Raw genomic sequence first — 14,278 nt, 5'->3', positions numbered from 1 at the left:
CTACCACGCATTTTCCACTTGTCTCCCCCCACCCGCTTTGACGGGACCCCGGCTCACTGTGAAGGTTTCTTGTTTCAATGCGAACTCGTTTTTTCCAGTATGCCCCCTGTTTACAGCACCGAACAGAGCCGAATCACCTACATACTCTCCCTGCTCACGGGCAGAGCGCTTGATTGGGCGACAGCAGTCTGGACAAATGACTCACCCAGCACATATTCTCAGTTCAGGAGCCGTTTCCTTGCAGTTTTCGGACTGGTTCACCCTGAAGAACACCTGAGTGAAAAACTTATGGACTTACAACAAGGTAACCGACCCATGGCAGAGCACGCCATAGAATTCTGTACCCTTGCGGAGCGCAGCTGTTGGGGCGAGAAAGCTTTGTTAGTTGGTTTTCACCATCTAAACCCACGCATCTGCAAAGAAATGGCGTTCCGGGGAGAAAGATGGACCATAGATCGGTTCATAGAAACCGCTGTTGCCTTGGATCACCAGATCTGAATCCAAGAACCAGTTTCAGAACCTGCCCCAGAAAACTCCTGTCTCGCTCAGGAGGAAGCAGAGAATACAAAAGCACCTGTGTCTCTACTGCGGTGACCCCGGCCACTTCCGTCTCCAGTGCCCTGTCCGCCCTGAGGCCAAGGTGAGTGGAACCCTTTGTTGTAACCGCCTCGCTGTACCTGTTATGTTGTCGTGGGGCTCAGGGCAGGTAAAGACTCAAGCCATAGTCGATTCGGGAGCAGCAGGGTGCTTCATGGACGTTGGCTTTGCTCGGGTGCATAGCATTCCCTTCAAACCCATTGAGAGGTGTCTCAAAGTGAAAGCCCTGGATGGCCAGCCCCTAGGGAGAGGTTTTGTGGACCACCGGACGGCACCAGTGACCGTGAGTGTGGGGGTATGTCACCAAGAAATGTCACAATTAATTTTTGATTACGCCTCCGGAGTTTCCCCTGATTCCAGGGTTCCCCTGGCTCTCCCACCATGATCCTGTTTTTCAGTGGAGTACTGGGGAGTTGGTGGCTTGGGGACCCCAATGTGAGAGGACCTGCTTGAAGTTACCTTGCTGAGCTGTGTCCATAGAGAGCTCAGAATCCGCCCCACAGGTGCCAGTTCCCCCCGAGTATCAGGATCTGGCCGAAGTTTTCAGCAAAAGGCAAACATCCGAGCTACCACCGCATCGCCCGTGGGACTGTGCAATCAACCTCCTGCCAGGTACCACGCCTCCTTGCAGTCGCATTAGCAAATAGCCTTGCAAAAGTATATCACCGAAGCATTAGAAGCAGGAATAATACGTCCATCCATGTCCCCAGCGTCTTCCGGGTTTTTTTTCATAGAAAAAAAAGATGGGGGGCTGCGCCCGTGTATTGACTATCGGGGGCTGAATAGCATTACCGTGAAATACCCACATCCCCTACCTTCGATCACGGCTGTCCTAGAGAACATCCAGCAGGCAGAGTGGTTCACGAAGCTAGACCTGAAAAGTGCATATAATCTGGTCCGTATCCGGGAGGGTGATGAATGGAAGACTGCTTTCAGTACCACCCTTGGTCATTACGAATACCTGGTTATGCCTTTTGGTCTTGCGAACGCACCCAGCGTCTTCCAGGCGTTTGTGAATCATGTGCTCGGGGACATGATCAACAATGGCGTCCTTGTATACCTTGACGATATCTTGATCTATTCTGATACGTTGGCCAGGCATGTACTGACTGTCAGACAGGTGCTCCAGCGACTGTTGCAGAACAGATTATATGTGAAGTTGGAGAAGTGTGAGTTCCACAAGAAGCAGGTCTCCTTCTTAGGGTTCATCCTCACCCGAGACGGCATTGCTATGGATCCCAGAAAAGTCCAGACCATCCAGCAATGGCCTCGCCGGACCACCACTAAGGCTCTTCAGCAGTTTTTGGGGTTCTCGAATTTTTACCGTCGGTTCATCAGGAACTTCAGTGCGATCGTCGCCCCGTTGACGGCGCTTACCGCAAGTAAAACACCTCGTCTCCCGTGGGCAGCTGTAAGACGACACCTCCTAGAATCTCAAACCCGGATCAAGCATGAAGCCGATCGACATCGATGGCCCCTCTCCCTCACACCAGGACAGAGGGTATAGTTATCAACCCGGGGTCTCCAAGGACCCTACATGTCGAAGAAACTCAGCCCAAAGTACATCGGACCCTTCAAGATTACCCGCAAAGTAACCCCGGTCTTGTATCGCCTGCAACTTCCCCAACATCTACGAACACTTCCAACGTTCCACGTGTCATTCCTCAAGCCCTTGGCCACCTCACTACACCAGCTAGCAACAGCGCCGCCGGCCCCGATACACCTGCCTGACGGTGGCGCACCGACTTATGCCGTAAGGGCGCTCTTGGATTCCCGCGGAGCGGTCCTTCAGTATCTGGTAGATTGGGAAGGATACGGGCCGGAGGAACGTTGCTGGGTGGCGGCACAAAACATCCTGGATCCAAGCCTCATCGCTGACTTCCACAGGAGTCATCCGGATTGGCCCGCACCCCGGCCTCGAGGCCGTCCCCCTGGTCGCCCTCGAGTGTTAGGGGCCGCTCCTGGGGGCGTACTGCCATGCCCACACCCTCGAGCCGACATGGAACACCTGGGCCGCAGCACAGACTGGGGCATAAATGGCTGCGTCAGACCAGCAGCTGATGTGGAACGTTGTTCAGCCTTGTTGATTGCGATCTCCTCGCTCCTCGCTCTTGTTCCCTTACGCCTTCCCCGATACCGTCCCTTGTTCCCACGACCTGTACCTCTTTATGATCATCGACCTCTTGCCTGTGTACCGACCTCGCCTTTTGGATTCTCCCTGTAACGACGTTTGCACCTCGAAGACTAATTGCCTGTTCTTTGACCACCTCTCTTGGATTTCCCTGAACACACCACGTATACCGCTCTGCACTTGGGTCCGCCACTTCCTTCCGGAACCAGACATGGCGCAGTTAGTTTATTTCCTTCACTATAAGCACCGATGTTCATTACACAAGTAACTGTATAAAACTTTACCAGAATATCGACAATTCCTAATCACCTTCCTAGTAGTTTTTTGTTTTTTTTGAGATACATATAAACATTTACGTTACAACACATGCTATGTAAAGGATTGATCTGAGCATGATCATGAACATTTATACCTTATGGGCATGAACATTTATACCTTTCATGAACTCAATGGATCATGGACGAAGTGACTCCAGAAGATACTGTCACGCCCGCCGGTCAATCAGCACCACCTGCAGCTCATCAGAGGAACACTGGATAAAAAGGCACCCCGGAAGCTCTTCCCTGGAGGTTCTTGCCTTGGAGCATGTGTTTTTGTTTTACCCTGCTTTGTGGACTCTACTTCCTGTGTTTGGTTTCCTGGTTCCTTTATCCTTCACTTGACTTTTCTGACTATGATTCTGTTAGCCCCTTTGGATGATGTTTGCTCCTTGCCTAATCCTAGCCAGTCCCTTCACTACTCTTTTGCTTCATCCCTGTGGCTTAATAAAAACCCTAAGAGCACTGCACTTGGCTTTCTTCAGATGTCTGAGGAAGTGGAGACGTTGATGGGCCTTTTTGATGGTTGATGCTGTGTGCTCAGTACATGTGAGTTTGGCACTGAGGGTGACCCCTAGGAATTTCAAGCTGTTGACTGTTTCTACAATGTCCCCTCCTATGTAGATGGGTGCATGAACTGTATTCTGTTTCCTGAAATCAATCACCAGCTCCTTAGTTTTACTGACATTGAGAGACAGGTTGTTGTCCTGGCACCACTCTCCCAGGAGCCTCACCTCCTCTCTGTAGGCCGTCTCATCGTTGTTGGTGATGAGACCCACAATGGTGGTACCGTCAGCAAACTTTATGATGGTGTTGGAACTGTGCCTGGCCACACAGTCATGTGTGAACAAGGAATATAGCACCAGGCTCAGGACGCTTCCCTGTTGAGTGCCAATGCTGATGGTCAGTGGGGAGGAGGTATTTCTGCCAATCTGCACACGCTGGGGTCTGTCGGTGAGGAAATCCAGGATCCAGTTACACAATGTGGCACTCAGTCCCAGACCTAGTAGTTTGTGGATCAGCTTGGTTAGGATGACAGTGTTGAGTGCTGGGCTATAGTCCACAAATAATAGAATTGCAAAGCAGTTTTTATTGTCCAGGTGAGCCAGAGTGGTGTGAAGTGTGCGTGATATTGTGTCTTCAGTGGCTCTGTTGTGGCGGTAGGCAAACTGCAGTGGGTCCAAAGTGTCAGGGATGGTGTCCTTAATGTGTACCAGTACCAGCCTCTCAAAGCATTTCATTGCAATGGGGGTTAGTGTCACTGGGCAATAGTCATTAAGGCAGCTCACTTTGTTTGTCTTAGGAACAGGGATAATGGTGGTGTTTTTGAAACAGGTGGGTACAGCTGCCCTTTTTAAGGAGGTGTTAAAGAAGACAGTAGCTAGTTGCTCGCTGCATGTTTTTAAAACTCGCCCTGAAATTCCATCTGAACCAGCAGCTTTGTGGATGTTGATTCGGCTAAAAGTTTTTCTCACTTGTGCCACAGAGACAGTGAGACTGGAGTGAAGCAGTGCTGTGGGAATTCGCACTGGGGAGTCCTTGTTCGCAAACTCAAAATGGCCATAAAACACGTTCAGTTTGTCAAGGAGAGACGCAGAGGCGCCTGTCAATGTTCGCGTCTGTGCTTTATAGTCTGTTCAAGTTTGGATTCCCTGCCACAACCTACGTGTGTCTTGTGTGCAGTTAAACTCTGATTCTACCCTTCTGCTGTATTCTCATTTCGTGCTGGCAATGGCTTTGCGGAGCTCGTACTTACAGTTCTTGTGGCGTCTCCGGACTGAAACGCGCGGGTACGCGCGGGGATCTTATTTATGATTTCGGCGGTAATACACGGTTTTTGGTTAGGGAATGAGCGGACTGTTTTATGGAGTATGCAGACACTAACACAGTACCGGATGAAGTCCGTGAGCACTGTGGCATACTTGTCCAGATTGGAGGATGAGTTTCTGAACCTGTCCCACTCTACAGAGTTGAAGCAGAGTCCTGGAGCCTTTCCTCCACTTCTGGTGTCCAGCGCTGTGCAGTGTGCATCACAGGTTCCTCTGGTGTCAGTTTCTGCTTATAGACAGGTAGACCGGGAGCAGCAAAATCGAGGCGTGATCTGACTGCCCGTAGTGTGGACGCAACAGGGAGTGGTACACACCTTTGTGTGAAGTGTAGCAGTGGTCGAGGGTGTATGAGCCTCTGGTGGGACAGGAGATGTGCTGATAGTATTTTGGGTACACATTCCTGAAGTCGGCTTGGTTAAAGTCACCAGAGATAATGAACAGGCTATCTGGGTGCTTGTTCTCGTACTTAGTGATGACGTGGTACAGTGCGTTCAGAGCGCTGTGTGTGTTCCCTTGGGGCGGGATGTAAACTGCGGCCATGAGCACAGCCGAGAACTCCCTGGGCAGGTGGAATGGTCGGCATTTGATCGGAAGGCATTCAAGGTCCGGAGTGCAGTTCTGTGCAATCACAGTCGTACACCAAGCGTCGTTAATAAGAAAGCATATGCCCCCTCCTCTCTTTTTTCCCCTATGAATCAGTCCGATCTGCACGGTAGATTGAGAAGCCCTCGGGCTGGACCGCATGGGCTGGCGTGCTGGTGGTGAGCCACATCTCCGTAAAGCAGAATTTTTCCTATAGGGGGTGTGGTGGCGCAGTGGGTTTGGCCTGTCCCTGCTCTGTGGCAGGTCTGGGGTTCGAGTTCTGCTTGGGGTGCCTTGTGACAGACTGGCGTTACATCCTGGGTGTGTCCCCACACCCTGTGTTGCTGGATTTGGCTCCAGCTTGCCATGACCCCACTCGGGACAAGCAGTTTCAGTCAGTGTGTGTGTGTGTGTGTGTGTGTGTGTGTGTGTGTGTGTGTGTGTGTGAGTGTATTTTCATATGAAAATCATATTTTCTGGTCTTCATTATATTATTTATCATATTTAGTATTTTCCTTTACATATTATTTTGAACTCTATGCTGTAGATAGCTCTAGAATACAGAATGCCATTGTAACTTGATTATTTTTCACAGACCAGGTGTATAGGCTGAGGCTTCGATAAGTAAGTTTCAAGCTGTGTGAAAAGATGCAACAGCATGTGCAGGGGGGGAAATTGCAAACACACGGGACACAAGCAGGAGACACAGGACTGTGTTCACATCAGTGCGGCCGTACGTCTTTTGAGATGTGTGTGCATAGACCTGTGATAATTTCTTGTGAAATCTAACAGAATAGTAATAAAATCTTTTTAAGCTTTATTGTGACTCATCATTCAGACTCCAAAGAACCTCAGATTGTTTTAAAAAGTCAATTTCAACATGAAGTTCTCCCAGTTAGAGACATATTCAGAGGGCTTTACTTTTTAAAGTAAGAAAGTGGAATCTAGATTGAAGATTATTTAATCTCCTTAAAATTACAAACCCCATTTCCTGAAAAGTTGGTATATTTTCTAAAATGCAATAAAAGCAAGAACCTGCTATTTGTTAATTCTCTTTATTTAACTGACAAAAGCACAAAAAAGATTTTCAGTGTTTTCACTGAGCAACTTAATTGCATTTTGTATATGTAAACAAATTTAGAGTTTGATGCCTGCAACATACAGAGGCATGTTTACCATCATGTTACATCACCTTTCATTTTAATTACACTTTTTAATTCTTTGGGAACTGAGAATGCTAATTGTTGCACTTTGCAAGTGGAATTTTCATCCATTCTTGCGTGATACAAGAGTTCAACTGCTCTACAGTCAGGATCAAGAAAATTTATAGATGGCAGATTTTTGTTTTTATTCTACTTTAGAAAATATCTCTACCTTTCCTGGAAATGGTCTTTGTATTTTTCTCCTTAAAATCCCACATTAAAAAAATTCACAAAGTTTAAAGTCATGTGAAAAATGTGTCAAGAACACAAGAATTTCGCACTATAAGTCCTGAGAAACATTTTATTTGCAGATGTTGACATGTCCAGTAGATAGTCTAGTCACACTTGGGGGACGAGATTAGTCATGATGACCTCTATACTCCAATCTCCACATTGTGCTGGAAACTTGGACAACGTCTGTGTGCACTGTCAAAGCTCTGGTTACCAAGTTCCTTTCAAAGAGCTTTAGAGGGAACTTTACCCATCATGTGCTTTCTGGTGTTCTTCTCTGGTTTAAACAGTAAAATAAAACATTTAGGAACAAATATACACATGACCAAACTTAAACTGGAGGATATTATAGCAAAGATCTCAACAGCTACAGTGAACTTGCCCGGTGAGCTGACATAGGCCGGGATAAAGGTGATCCACACCGCACAGAATATGAGCATGCTGAATGTGATGAATTTGGCTTCGTTGAAGTTGTCGGGCAGCTTCCTGGCCAGGAAAGCCAGTACAAAGCACATGAGAGAGAGGAGACCAATGTAGCCCAACACAGCCCAGAAGCCCACGGCTGAGCCCACGTCACACTCGAGAATGACCTTGTCTTTGTAGTACTTCATATTCTTGTTGGGGAAAGGAGGGGATAGTGTTAACCAGAGCACACAAATGAGGACCTGTACGAAAGTGAATGCAAGAACACTGAGTCTCTGTTGTGGAGGTCCAAACCATTTCATGACATTGCTGCCTGGAAGTGTAGCCCTGAAGGCCATCAACACGACTATCGTTTTGCCCAGAACACAAGAGATGCAGAGGACAAAGGTGACCCCGAACACTGTGTGACGCAGCATGCAGGACCACTGAGAGGGCTGGCCGATGAAAGTGAGAGAGCAAAGGAAACAGAGGGTGAGCGAGAAGAGCAGCAGGAAGCTCAGCTCTGAGTTGTTGGCCCTCACAATAGGAGTGTCCTTATGCAGGTAAAACACAGCTGCGATGGCAATGGCAAGACATGCTCCAACCACTGAGCTTGCAGCCAGAATGATTCCCAGATACTCGCTGAATGAGAGGAACTCGATGGGCTTTGGGATGCAGGCGTCTCCCTGGGGGTTGGGCCAGGCATCGGAAGGACAGCGGACACAGTCCAGGGAGTCTGCAGAACAGAAATAGCATGGTTTCCACTGATCTGATATACACTGTGCTCATGGTTCTTCTTGTCTGCAGTGTGTCTAAAATGCACAATTCATCACAAAAACACCGTGACAGGTCTCATCACCTGTCTCGTTGCTGATCTCATTCTCAGCACAGGGCACACAGTCGTAACAGCAGACAGGCTTTCCTCTCTGCACAGCCTTGCGAGTTCCTGGGGGACAGCTCTCACTGCACACTGACTTGGGTACCTGCAGGGATTTATACACACAGACATGCAGCATGTCAGCATACTCATCAAGAGATAGCGCTTTGCGGGTTTTACTGCAAATAAATTGTTGTTCAATAAAAATATTTCCAATTCAGTCACACTCAGATTTTCTGTTTCAGGTTCATTTGCCTGGGGTATTATAGCTGAAGCAGAAGACACAGCAAATGTAGAAGTGAAATGGAGAAATCACAGTTGAACAGCAACTTAGAACTCTACCTGTGACTGGCCACCTGTCCATGTGATGTTCCTGGTCATTGTGAGGAGCTCCCCTTCTGGTGCAGATGCGTCATAGTACCCCACAGTCACAAACTCCACCTGCCCGTTCTCTGACAGCTGCCAGTTCACCAGCTCGTAGGTAGCGACAGGGTCTCCGTTGGCATCAAAGGAGACGCGGTTCCCATTGAGAGTAAAGTTCACCTTACGGATATGCTTCAGGACCTGAAAAATAGTGGAGTTCGTTAGAAGATGCTGTCAGTCACAATCATTATGGTTTATGTGACGCTCAGTTGTTAGACCCACATGACCCCGGGAGCATGCTGCACCTGCAAAGGGTTCAGCTTCATTCCACAGTCACATTGCAGGGTGGAGCCGTTCTTCTGTGTGCACACAAGGCTGTGCAGGCCATGTGCCACTGCGTACACTGCCTTATACACCATGTTGGTGATGCGCAGCTGGGATGTGTCCGTGTAGGCATTCTGCAGCTGCTGCAGACTTTCACTTCCATTACAGACTCGCTCCCCAGGTCCTACTGGACCACTTGCCAAACGACACCTGAATGCGCTTTCCCAGAATTCTCGTAAAATAGGTGAAGCAGATGCTTGTGCTGGGCTCAGGTCTAGCAGGAAAGTCCGTAGGCCTGGTATCACAGCTCTGCGAATGCCAAACCCCACAGCACCGAGAAAAATGTTAAATCGGGTCATGTCGGAGTTGGTGATCCATGACTCACTTCCAACCCACTGCAGTGGAGGAAGGTTGAGTTCCAACAGCTCTTTCAACAGCACAATCATGTCACCAGTGGAAACGAATGCCACGACCACCCGAGCAGTAGATCTCTGGATAACCTCGGCCACCCGTTGAATGCGTGAGAGGGGGTTGGTCCTGTAGAAAGCTTCTGAGTATTCAATACAGATTCCCTCTGTCTTAGCTGCTGCTTGAAAGGCTGCCATGCCACTGTTCCCGTAGTCTGAGTCACTGTGCACTACTCCAATCCATGTCCAGCCAAAGTGCTTGACCAGCTGGACAAGAGCTGCTGCCTGAAATTGGTCACTGGGAATAGTCCTGGAAAAGGTAGGGTACTGCTGCTTGTTGCTCAGGCAGGCACAGGTGGCAAAGTGGCTCACCTACGGAACACCAAAGAAAGGGGGGCACGGTGGGCAACTGTTCAGATGCGTCTGATCACACACAACAGCACTACTAAGAGAGTAAAGAGGATGCATGGCTGAGATCATATTGAAACACACTTGATGGACTTGGAGTTCTGCATTTAAATCATCTGGAAAACTGTGCACTGCACAACATGCTGTGACTTTATAGTTACTATGAAGCTGAAACTCTAAACTCAAAGATTAGTTGAGACAATAAGACGAGGTGCTGAGCAAGCTCACCTGAGCGATGCCAAAGGGGCTGAGGACTCGGGCCATAGCAATGGAAGTTGTGGAACCAGACTCAGCCACAATGGCAGAAACCGTGGCGGACTTGTAGCATGGTGCACTGAGAGAGAAGGTTGACTCCAGGCCATTGATCAGCTGGAAAGCGGCTTTTGTGGCCAGTGACACGGAGGCACAGGAGTCGTAGATCTGGTATCCAAGCCTGATCCCAGGCAGCAGTTCTGTGCTGTTGTTGATTTCCTCAATGGTGAAGGTCATGGCTCGGGCAAAGTGCAGCCCTCTGAAATCAAAACTGTTGTACAACAATAACAGCAAAGTGGAGTCATGGGAAAACACTGCAGCTTTACCCTTGAAGTTCACATTACCTTGTTGAAAATGTGCCATAGCCAATAACATGACATTCCTCCTTATTGGAGAAAAAACAATACTCCCTGAGGTGTCACTAACCTGCCGCTGCACTGCAGTGGCTCTGGAGCATGTGTGAACATGAGCTCTGTCGTTTTCAGGGAGGTGTGTATTATGAATACACCTCCGATTATGAAGTCTCCAGGCTTTGTCAGTACAGCTTGGACAGAACCTTCCAGCAGCTTGCACCCAAGCCCCGATGAGCCCTGGAGGGCAACAATATTGGTATTGGGAAGGACGACCACCAAGAGGACAACAATGGCCACAGTCCACATCACTGCTGCCACTGAACGATGACTCCAACCGGGCAGGACAGGGCTCGTCCCCAGGTATAAATACTATATCCCCACACCTTACCCCTCCCACCAGCAAGAATATGGTGGGTGGGTGAATAAGGGGCAGTTACAACTTGGGCGTTGTCAGTGGTTCAAGGCATCCTATTGGAGTGACGCACTATACCATGGTGGAGACCTGATTTTCCCACACAGTCAGAGTCACGCTTTTCGCATCATTGTGGGAACTTTGCAAGAATTCTCTCCTGAATTCAAAAAATATTTTACACTACACAAAGAAATCTTAATGACATAACTAAATGCTACACATTTTCTTGCAGTTTTTGTTTGAAGAAAATGCTGACATTTTTAAAGGTGTTTTGTTGCAGCTTTTTAAGGTTTAATCAAAATTTTCCACATGGTTTGCAAAATACCTGCCTCCGCCATTCACACTTCCAAAGTTTTTAGTTCTTGTTAATATATTCCAGTGGTCATTTACCACATACATATATGAACCACATACATACATATATGGGCAGTGTTTACTGCATGAATTCAGAATGTGTCATGCCCTCATCCACCGGTCCCTCAGCGACACCTGGTGCCGATCAAGGGCGCCCAGCGTAAAAGGGTGTCCTCGAAGCTCTTCGATGCAGAGCCTCCCAAAGAGACATCGCTGTGCTGAGTTCCTGTGCACTTTCCTTATCCCTTGTGTGTTTGCTTCCCTGGTTTTTGATCCTTGCCTTGTTGACTACAGTTCTTGTTTCTCACCTTCGGACTACGTCTGCTCATCGCTCGACCCTTGCCTGTCCTCCGACTACTCTTTTGCCTGATCCCCACTGTTCAATAAAAGAACCACGAGCACTGCACTTCAGTCCATTGCTCTATTCCCTCCGTCAGCGTGACAATAAGTACCTTAGTCTTCAGTCGTGGGAGTAGAACTTGAACCTGGGTCTTATGAGTTTGTCTATGTCTCTCTTGCTGTTGGTAAAATACACTTTTATATTTGCTGAGCTGTATGTTACTTTGAATAAAAATGTTTGCTAAATGAATAATATGAATGGTCATGTAAAATATATAAATGTTAAATGTAATGAGCTTGTTTGTTTACAGAGGTTTCATGGTGTTCAGAAATCCAACAGGAGAACAACAAAGCCCATCTCCTTCAGATGGGGTCAGATGAGGTTAATAATTGCAAGCTTTGTTACAGCTCCTTTGAGATGTAAATAATGGAATGAAAACAATTGCTTCCAGACCCTCTTCTTGCTTCAAGACTTCCTGGCCTTCTACGAGTCCTTGGCCATTATTCTTCTCACACTGTCAGTACTTACATTTACATTTATTCATTTAGATGCTGATGCTTTTCTCCAAAGCGACTTACAGTGTTAACCTACTTGCAATGATTTATCCATTTATGTAGCTGGGTGTCATGCTGGGGTCCGGAATCAGCGATGGACACAAGTGCGGGCTCCCAGGTTTTATTTCATGGACTGGGCACAAGAATGGTCTTGGGACAGTCACAGGTCGGGTGATCAAACATCTGTCGGAGAGAGAGACAATACTCAAAATCCAGAGACAATCCAGGAAACAAAACCAGAAAAGACAAACAGGAAGTATCAAGAGAAGAGCGCTGCTGTTGCTCATTGGGGTGGTTCCGCATCAAGGTGCTTCCGGGGTGCCCTTTTATGTGGTGTTCCCGTGACGGTAGCAGGTGTCGCTGATCAGCTGCTGAGCGAGGGTGTGACAGTACCTCCCCATACAGGCGGCCCCAGCTGCCCTACACCGAGAGGGAGGGTTCCCTCGAGAACGAGGCACTGGGTGATCTGGGGGGGGGGGGGGGGTCCCTGGGGAAGACGGCAATCTTATCAGGGTCCAGGATGTCTCAAGCTGCAACCCATGAATGGTTCTCTGGACTGTTCACCTACCAGTCCACCAAGTACTGTATCGCCGTCCCCCTGTGCCTGGAGTCCAGCAGGGCCCACACTGCGTAAGCTGGCTCCCCATCCACCTGCACTGGCGGAGGAGGCGCATCGCTACCGGACGGCTGGAGGAGTGAGGTGCTGCAGGGTTTGAACAAGGACACATGGAAAGTAGAGTGGACGCGCATGCCTAGTGGCAGCTGACGCTGGTAGGTGACAGGAGTAATCCAGTGGCATACCTTGTAGGGTTCAATAAAATGGGGAGTGAGCTTCCTTAACGGCAGCCACCGTTTCAGGTTGCAGGTGGAAAACCAGACCCATTGTCCAGGCAGGAAAGACAGGGTATGACAGTGCCGGTCCGCCTGTCTCTTGTACTGTGCGGTGCGCTCCTGGAGATGGTCCTGGACTGAACGCCAGGTCTCAGCACTTTCCCGGTACCAGTCGTCTACCGTGGGCACCTGACTCGGGGCAGCCTGCCATGGAAAGAGCTTGTGGGAGAAGTATGCGCAGAGGCACATCTCTGGAGGGTTCCCTTGCCTCTGGGAAAGGACTGCCCCTACCCCCACTAACGAGGCATCCACATCTACGACAAATGGAAGAGGGGTGAGGGTGTTTGAGCACCGGGGCAGAGGTGAACCGGGCCTGCAGTTCCTGGAAGGCCTGGTCGGCAGCACTGGTTCAGTGCAACCCGGGGCTTTTGCTTGAGGTCAGCACGGTAAGGGGGGCTGCGATGGTACTAAACCCACAGATGAACCTATGATGGACGGATGGTTGCTGGCGGCTTGTGTGGAGAGCGGTTGGTCAAGGACTGATTCAAACTTTTTCAGAAGTCGGCGTTAAGTCATCCGGGTGCATGTGGCCACAATGCGGTCAAATGTCGTGTCAGCTCGGTGAGGAGAGCCATAATGAAGGCTATCTTCAGTTCATCTGCCTGATATGTTTGTGGAGAACTTATGAACAACAGCTCACACTGCATGAGCAACCCCTGGCAGTTCTCAGGCAAACCATCGTAAGTTTTCGATGTGGCAAGGTGCTCTTCCAGTCCAGGGGGTTTCCGGTGGTGTCATGCTGGGTCTCTCGTGATCGCAGTGGGATCCTCAGTGGTGAGGATAATCCCACTGTCTTGCACTGCTGCAAGCAGCCCATGGACTGTGTCCTCAGTCCCATTCAGGGCTTGCGCCTGAGCTCCTATCCAGGTGCCTTGCATGAAGACAACATGTTGCAGGCGTCTGAGCTCCACTGCGTTCGTTGTGTTGGTGGAACCTTCTGTCATGCTGGGGTCCGGAATCAGCGACGGACACAAGTGTGGGCTCAGAGGTTTTATTTCAAGGGCTGGGCACAAGAATGGTCTTGAGACAGTCAGAGGTCAAACATTGGTCAGAGGAATAGACAATACTTGAAATCCATAGCCAATTCAAGGAACAAAATCAGAAACCCCAAACAAACAGTGTCAAGGGAAGATAACTGTAGGTGCTTATCTGGAAGGTTCCACACAGAGGTACTTTCAGGGCACTCTTTTATGTGGTGTTCCCTGGGACGGCAGCAGGTGTTGCTGATCAGCCACTGAGTGAGCGCGTGACACTGGATACTTTTACTGGAGCAATTTACATTTATTCATTTAGCAGATGCTTTTCTCCAAAGTAATGTACATCTTATAGGAAATACAATTTGTGCATTACCTTAGGAGAAAGAGACATAGCTGCAGATGTGTGAAGTCCAGTTTGCCACGCTCACACCCTCAAGCCGACATGGAACACCTGGGACGCAGCACAGACTGGGGC

General features: G+C 48.9%; 1 protein-coding gene across 1 annotated transcript in view; it reads right to left on the bottom strand.

Moving 5' to 3' along the window:
- Positions 1–10,159, bottom strand: part of LOC108934050 (uncharacterized) — a 29,525-nt gene extending 19,366 nt beyond the window's left edge. The window contains exons 1-6 of the mRNA XM_029255898.1: positions 9,899–10,159; positions 8,837–9,634; positions 8,511–8,732; positions 8,151–8,274; positions 7,135–8,027; positions 2,477–2,585 (exon numbers count right to left, since the gene is read on the bottom strand). Of these exons, the coding sequence (XP_029111731.1) occupies positions 2,477–2,585; positions 7,135–8,027; positions 8,151–8,274; positions 8,511–8,732; positions 8,837–9,634; positions 9,899–10,159 (2,407 nt within the window). The remainder of the gene's footprint in view (positions 1–2,476; positions 2,586–7,134; positions 8,028–8,150; positions 8,275–8,510; positions 8,733–8,836; positions 9,635–9,898) is intronic.
- Positions 10,160–14,278: the final 4,119 nt, after the last annotated feature.

The sequence above is a fragment of the Scleropages formosus genome, chromosome 10 (assembly GCF_900964775.1).
Source record: "Scleropages formosus chromosome 10, fSclFor1.1, whole genome shotgun sequence".
NCBI lineage: Eukaryota > Metazoa > Chordata > Actinopteri > Osteoglossiformes > Osteoglossidae > Scleropages > Scleropages formosus.
The sequence above is the reverse complement of the archived record's forward strand: the minus strand, read 5'-3'. Positions and strand labels throughout refer to the sequence as shown.